This window comes from Cyprinodon variegatus, unplaced genomic scaffold, assembly GCF_000732505.1.
Source record: "Cyprinodon variegatus isolate N-32 unplaced genomic scaffold, C_variegatus-1.0 Scaffold142, whole genome shotgun sequence".
Classification (NCBI taxonomy): domain Eukaryota; kingdom Metazoa; phylum Chordata; class Actinopteri; order Cyprinodontiformes; family Cyprinodontidae; genus Cyprinodon; species Cyprinodon variegatus.
In genome coordinates, this window is record NW_015150595.1 from 490,945 (window position 1) to 498,661 (window position 7,717).

Sequence of the window (7,717 nt, forward strand, 5' to 3'; positions counted from 1 at the left end):
AGAGGTGGAGTTAAACTGGGCAGTTTCAATACTTTGCACCTTAACAAACATTTGAAGTCGAAACATGTAAACAAACACGAAAGCTTTGAGACTGCAAAGAGAAACCAGGAAGTACAGCAGCAACAAATCCTGGTGAGTTCACTTCGTGGGAAATAGCCTTGGGACGAGAAGAGTGAAGCAGCAAGACAGATGTGCAAAAACATCATTTTCAAACAAATCATATCAGCATCAGCCAATGCTGCACAGCCAGGTATCGGGTATCAGTATCAGGGCCAAAAAATGGCATCTGCGCAACACTGCATGAAATGTCACCAACAAGTGTGACATTTGTGTCACAGCATAGTGCCTGGAGGCGCCCAGCCTGCATAAAAAGATTTATTTGATCACGGTATTAACCTAGCTGCAGTTTAACCGCCCGGCTAAAAATAAATAAATAAATAAATGAAAAGAAAAGGCTTGCAGTTGCAGGAGATTCAGCATCATATCTGCTAGGAAGTTTGTTGGTCGTGGCTGTGGGCGTGAACACAGGGAGGATCCATCACACTACCCTTCTCACTCACCCTATAATGGCGATAAAGTCTGGAGGAGAACTGACAGTTTCTTCCTGTGAACCCCCTTTTATAACAATTTATTTTGTAATTTGCATCGTTAGTAGTTATACGGTGGCCACAGATCCCTATTTAACCCGCAAACATGTCCAAATTTCCACTGCAGTACACACGCAACAAGAAGGTCATGATTTTTTTTTTTTAATGTACCAACAGTCTTATTTGCGCCCATATTTATCTATCTGAGCGACCGTCTTATCATTGCACGATTTCCCGCACCTCCTCCAGCAGAAATGGGTCAGAGCATACTCTTGCACGTGTTTAATAGGTGTTCCCTCCTAGGAGCGGGTACAGGATTGTGGATGTGCATTTTGTTTTTAAAGTGGAGAGGGCAGGTCTTTTCAGAAATTCACGAAAATCCTCCACAATACCTATAATGATCAATGAAATCTTCCGTAGAGGCTATGTTATGTAAGAGAGGCACTGCCTTCCCTCAAAGACTTTACTTTTTGAAGTCTCACAGAGAGAATGAAGCTCCCAATTAAAGAGACTTTCATCTTTGGTTTACGGATTTTTAAAATCTTTTTTTCCGTTTCTTGTACTGTATCAAATATCGCATGTTACCAAATATCTTCCATGCAAAGAAAGCCTGTATGCATTGCACTTAATAGCAAACGTTTCTTGCAATATAAAAGATATGCATATTGCATCCAGTATATTGCATCCCTATAAATATATGCATGTCTGGCTTTTTGCTGTTTTACCTGGAGAACTGATGCAGCGGACATGTATGGGGTCATCCAGTTTGGCAACAGCGTCCAATATGATGCCCTCAGCTTCAACGACTGCACACTGAAGGAGACAGAACTGCTCGTTCTGCAGCTTCTGGGCCAGATCACCCTCCCGACACGCCTGGGTCAACAAACACAGTCCTGTCAGTAACCAGCAAAGCTAGTTTCAGAGTGAGATGTACGGTGCGGCACCTGCTGCTGCAGCTGAGCGTGTAAGTTTCCCAGCTCCATGTTGCTCCTCTGCCTCTCCTGCTCCAGGATGCTCTGGTGGAGCTGGGCTTGCTGTCTCAGAGATTTCAGCTCTGCATCCTGGTCCCGAACGGATCGCAGCAACGCATCCTTCTCTGCCTGCAGGCCGGCCAATGTGCTGTTCAGCTGTGTGCCGCTCTGCAGAGGAACAAAACATAGAGTTCTAAGTTAGAGTCAGGACTTCATCCACAGGAAGGACTCAGCATTGGAATCATAAAAGCACCCAGAAATGATCTCACCATCTCTTTGCTTTGCAGCAGAGTGTTAGCGCGAGCCAGATCTGCTCGGGTGGAGTCCAGCTCTCGCTTCAGTCTGTCGATCTCCAGCTTCTGCTCTGCGTTTATAGCAAGCTGAAGGAAAACATGAAATCTGGTTCTTAAATGTTCAGGTTGTTGTTTATTATCTCCTCCTAAACTTACTGTGTCACATCAGATCCCTCACTCATGTTTCACAGATCTAAATGTTTACACTGATTTCAAGGAAGGAAGGAAGGAGTGTCTGTACCTGCTGCTGCAGCTGGGCCCTCAGAGCCTCCAGTTCTCGGCTCATCCTGTCTTTCTCCAGGTCCATGGAGCTCTGCTGCTGCTGGGCCTGCTGTCTCAGACTGGACAGCTCTGCGTCCTTCTCCTTGGCGGAGCGAAGCAGCGCATCGCGCTCCGCCTGAAGGGCTGCCAGGCTGCTGCTGACCTGAGTCCCCTCCTGAGGAAAATTCGCAGACAGAAACAATAATTCTCCGTTGATGCTTTTCCAAACAGACGGCAAAAGTTTCTGGGTATACTGGGTTAGTTTCATCTTTCAATGTTTTACAGGACTTAGTGCAATAAGTGTTCAGTGTTTTATAAGATATGCTTAATGAGGGACATCAAACTACAATCCTTAAGCTTAATGGTTCAAAGGTGAAGGTAAATAAAAAATCATTTAAAAAAATGAAATTTGAAACGTCTATATTTGTTATAAAAAGTATTTTATGATGTGTCACAGTCTTGGTTGTGTTAAGTTTGAGTATTCAGTTTCACGTTGATCCATGTTTTGTAGCTTTATTGGTGTTTTCCAGATATATTTTAGTTCAACTTCTTAGGTCCTTCTGGAAGCCTCTGTTCACACCTGCTCCCAATCAGCTCATTAGTCCTGTCTTTGTTCAGTCTCCCATTTCTACTCTTCCTGTGCAGTCCCTCAGTGCTACTTCCTCGTCTTTTCCTGGCCATTGATGCTTGTTTTTCCCTGATGTCTCCAAGACACTGTTTTTTTGTACTTATTCTGTTGGATTTTTGGATTCATGCCTCAGTTGACTGTGAATACTCCATTAAAACTACAAAAACTCCCCTCTGCCTCCCTGCCTCTGCATTCAGGTCCTCAAAACCTCAACCAAACCCTGACATGTTGTTGTTTCTTTACTGAATTTCTTAAACTTTTATTGTTTTAACCAACATTTCTTACCCTTACACCGAAGCGCCTGAACAGGTCTGGTCCCTCTTTGCTTGGCTTCTATGTGGAGTTTTTAAGGAAAAGCACCATGAAATCTACTGGTGACTGGTTGGTTTTCAGCTTGTGGTCCAAACTGGTAACCAGCTGGTTACAAAAAGAACTAAAATGTTTAGGACTTAAGGAAGCGGACATTAATTTTCCAGTATGAAGGAGTTATTGAAGTCTGAGGAACCGCATAAGTAAGTAGCAGCTGTTAAAAAGCTATTTCTCTAATTGTATTCTTGCTTCTTGTAGATTTTTCTTTGAGATGAAAGCCAGATTTTCAACAATAGCTGAAGATGGTTCTATTTAATCCCCCTGAGCTTTTGATGATCCGTCTGATATTGAACATGATAGGTTGATGTTTAAAGCTGCTCCATTCTCCCTCCAGATCTGCTAGGAATGGGTTCTTGATTGCTATCATTTTACCGACTGTCTAAAACGGAACTAAAACAGGGGGACCACAGAGGTACTGCAGCGGTTGCAAAGGTTTTGGTTGATTACTTTTTTTTTTATATTCCCCCCTGCAATTTTTTCCACTAATTGAAATGTCTTTAAATCCACATTAACATGAATTCAACACACTGTAGTAAACAGATAAATGGAGACAGAAGATGTCTTTCAGTCATCAATGCACACATTCAGCGACACACAGGAGCTCTTTCAAGCTGGAAACCGTTTCATTCACAACACCTGTCCCATCAACCAGGAATCAGAAATATTTTAATAATCCCAGGGAGGGATTACTTTGGTTACATGACTCCATCTGTAATAGAGTAACTATGGGACCAGTTTGATAGAACAAAATTACAAAAAATATATACCGTATAATTAGGGAGTCGCCATCAGTTTGGGGGTCCTTGGCCTGAAAAACAGACCCCTGGTCCAAAATATATGGAGATGTTGACTCTGTGTCAGATGTCAGCAGTTCCCAGCCACTGATTCTCTCATTCTGCTTCATTCTATCTTTATTCTCTCATTCTGCAGAATCTGTTAGTTCAATCTCTAAGGCTATGCTCTCCACTTTTTCTCATAGTAGCTTCATCTGGTCTGTTCCTGTTTGGCTGTGACTCCATCCTGGGGAGAAATATCAGCTGTGCTGCTGCCATCAACACTTTTATTTATATGGGTAAATAGGTAAAAATGGTTGTTTTTCTTTAATTGTAATTTTTCACTTACATTATTTATGTTTTAATTTTCCTATTTTTGTTATTATTTTTATCTATATTTGAAATTTGTATTGCTTTCAGTTTATTTTTTCAGATTGAGTTTTATGATTTGCATAGTTTTCAAAAGATAAAGTGTGAAATATGTTTTTTTCCCCCTCTCTTCCCCAATGTGGCTCCTATCTTCCACAGAGATAAAGGCAGCACTATAGGTAACCGCCTGGGACCTGGGAAGCTATAAGAATGAGCGTTCTGCGGCACACATGGCCTCAGTAGACCCCCCAATGTGATGTATTGTGATGAACGGTTTGTACTGAAACTAAAATTTTTGCAATGTAAATTGTAGCTGACAAAGATTGATTGATTGAAATTGCATTTAATAGATCACATTCTCTTCACTTGTTGACAGGCTTTCCTCTAAAGAAAGGAGCAAAGACACATATATGGACATCAGTAAACCATTTTTTCAGAGCAGTTTGGTTTTGGCTTGTAAGGAAGAGAATGTGACTTTTAAAATGCAGTTTCAAAAGAATGCAGTTGATAAAACTTTAACTGTAAATAAAATTTTGGAAAAAAAAAATCTATTCTGTATATAAATAAAGAAATAAAATATCAAAAAGTTTACTTGTAAAAAATGAAACCAAAGAAAACAGCAAAGTTAGTCTGAAAATATTTTATTTGATTAAAACCATTTTAAAAGTTTCATTTCCAGATTGCACTTTTCATTAAAAATACCTATTTAGAAGGAATCTTCTATCTCTGGACTCTTCTTTTTTAATCTTCAAAAATTATTTTAAAAAGGTCTTATCTTTATAAATGACATAATAAAATGATTTTATGATAAAACCGCCCCTGAAACTGACTGGGAGTTTTGTCCTGATGTGATGTAGGTGAGTTTGGTAAAAAAAAATTAAAACTTTTACCTTCTCTTTATTCTCCAGAATGCTGTGGAGCAGCGCCATCTCTGCCCTCTGCTCCAGTAGCTCTTTGTTCAGGCGATCAACTTCCTGCTGCTGGACATTCATCTGTTCATTAGAAAAATTTAATATTCAGTCACAGCAGGTGTGTTTTTAGGAACAAAGTGAAATCTAGATAAGTCGTTTTTTCTTAAAATAACTGCATTTGTTCTTGAAATGAGAAGGTAAGTGAGACACTTTGCCAATGGAACAATGATATACAATTTAATTTACATTTTAAATAAGAAAACACAATTGCATTGTCTTATTTCAAGTGCATGTTATCTAATTATCTTATTTTAAGAGCAAAAATACTTATTCCATTGGCAAACTATCTCATTTACTTACTCAAATTAAGGGTAAACACACTTAAGAAATGTTTGACTTATGTTTAGATGTTTTTTTCAGTGTTTAAAAGGATCTTATTGGATGGTCGTCTCTGGGACCAAAGTTTCTCACCGCCGATCTTTTCTCCTGCCGCAGACTTTCCACCTCGCTCTCCAGTTGCTGCTTGGCTCTGAGTAAATCATCTTGAACATGCTTTGTACTCGTCAGCATCTTAACTGTTTCTGCATTCTGCAGCAGCAACACAAAAAAGTCTGACTTAGAATCAGAAACAACCAGATTCCTGAGAGAAAAAATAGCAATAATTGTACCTTCTTCATTAAATCGGCGTGACTCGTAACCAGCTCTGCGTGTCTCTCTTTGAGCTGCGTGAACCGAACCTCTGCAGCCTGAGCTCTGCCTGTTCAGACATGAAGAGGAAAACAGTGACTTTCACTGACGTCCAGACTCAGGTTGATGCGCTCTTAGAGGCTTTGTACTCACTGTCCGCCTCCTTGTATCCGATCTGAGCTCCGACGTTGGCCACGTTAGCGCTGCGCAAGGCCTCCACCTCCATCCGCAGGTGTTCGTTTTCAACCATAGCGACCTGCTTGTGGGTGCGCTGCTCCTCCACCTCTGCTTCCAGACGGTTCACCTGAGCCTTTAACTCAACCATACATTTCTGAGCCTGGAGAAAATTGGAAAAGTTTTATTTATACACTGCAATGCCTGGAAACACTAAATCTTTCCCTAAAAATCTAAACCTTTTAGGAAACCATTTTCATTGCCGTTCCAAGTTAGAAAATGTCTCAACCAACTTTGCTGATGGAGGAACTAAACATTTCTTCTCTGCAGAAAAATGCTCAAACTCAGTCAAACTGGACAGAGCGCATCTCTGCATCATTTATTATATTTGAGTGAATGATGAGTTTGGATCATTTGAACACATAAAGATGCTACTTAAGGGTTGAGCTAATATTTAATGGTTGGTATTGGGTTTGGGTGGGATGATGACAAAAGCACCCTTAAAAAAAAGACGCCCCCACCCCCCTTACCTCACTCTTGATGAGCTCTAGCTCTGGTTTCAGAACCTCCAGTTCCCTCTTATAGCCATTGTTGTCGCTTTCTCTGTGCTCCACAGGCAGCTCAGATCCTCCCATCTGATTGAGCAAATAGTACTGCCAGACAAAATGCTGCATTTTAGCACAATTAACAGGAAAAAATCTCTCTTTTAATCATAAAATAATAAAGCACACCTGTGGTATCTGAGTCGTGTCTCTAAACTCTGGCTGCGCTTCCACTTCATCCTCCTCTGGACGATCCTCGCCCGGCATCAGCACCACCGGCCTTTTGTACTCCCCCAAGGCAGCGGCTCGGAGAAAGTTTGGGGGCGACTGGAGAGTGGGAATAAAACATTTCCGGACTGAAAACCTGGATGTTAGAAGAACTAGCCGATCTCAAACCCTATCACTTACATCTGGGAGATCTGGGATCTGGATGATCGTTTTGAAGAACTCAATTTCTCTGGCTCTGTTGAAGAACTGCGTGAGGCTGTTAACAAAGCGAAAAAAAATTGGAAATCTATAGGACGAGCATCCTGGCTTATTAAATAATTGAGTAATTTGCAGAAAACCAACCTGACGAACTGGTCCCGGAACCTCTCTCGATGACCCAGAAGCACATCTGGAGCGATACCTAAGGAGCAGAGACATCTAATTCGGTTCCTGCTGAATCTGATTCCTCAGGCTGTGATTAGGTAAGAACAGAAGCTTCCTACTCACGGCTGTGCAGTTTGAAAAGCAGGCGGACAGAGAAGTGGTAGAGGAAACTGCAGTCCAGTATGAGAGGGATGAGAGGCGTCAGTCTGCACTGTCCGGCTTGGGTCGTGGATTTGGCCCCGTTGGCATCCATCTGACGCAGAACTTAAGACACAGAGAAAACACAAGGAACACTGATCAGATCCTCCCCCTTCTGGCATCCATGTCTTTCACAAATTCATTAAAACAATGATAATAAATAATACGTCATCTTATTCGTGCGCAAACAGCCTAGAGAAAGCAAACATGGGGAGGAAGCAACTCTGGTGGTGTGGGACCAAAATGTCACTTTGTGGCCTAAATGCAAAATGGTAAAAGTGTAATAGAGGATCTCCCCACAGCCACGAAGCAAGCAGTGAAATAAGTCTTGAAGTGAAACGAACATAAATGGCCCCCCTACAG

General features: G+C 41.4%; 1 protein-coding gene across 1 annotated transcript in view; it reads right to left on the reverse strand.

The window, feature by feature from the left end:
* LOC107086061 (huntingtin-interacting protein 1-related protein-like) overlaps positions 1-7,717 on the reverse strand; it is a 33,247-nt gene that overhangs the window by 12,887 nt on the left and 12,643 nt on the right. The window contains exons 9-21 of the mRNA XM_015376802.1: positions 7,280-7,420; positions 7,136-7,193; positions 6,974-7,049; positions 6,755-6,892; positions 6,554-6,676; positions 6,003-6,186; positions 5,831-5,919; positions 5,634-5,750; positions 5,142-5,243; positions 2,093-2,287; positions 1,828-1,938; positions 1,532-1,726; positions 1,313-1,460 (exon numbers count right to left, since the gene is read on the reverse strand). Coding sequence (XP_015232288.1) covers positions 1,313-1,460; positions 1,532-1,726; positions 1,828-1,938; positions 2,093-2,287; positions 5,142-5,243; positions 5,634-5,750; positions 5,831-5,919; positions 6,003-6,186; positions 6,554-6,676; positions 6,755-6,892; positions 6,974-7,049; positions 7,136-7,193; positions 7,280-7,420 — 1,677 coding nt within the window. The remainder of the gene's footprint in view (positions 1-1,312; positions 1,461-1,531; positions 1,727-1,827; positions 1,939-2,092; positions 2,288-5,141; positions 5,244-5,633; positions 5,751-5,830; positions 5,920-6,002; positions 6,187-6,553; positions 6,677-6,754; positions 6,893-6,973; positions 7,050-7,135; positions 7,194-7,279; positions 7,421-7,717) is intronic.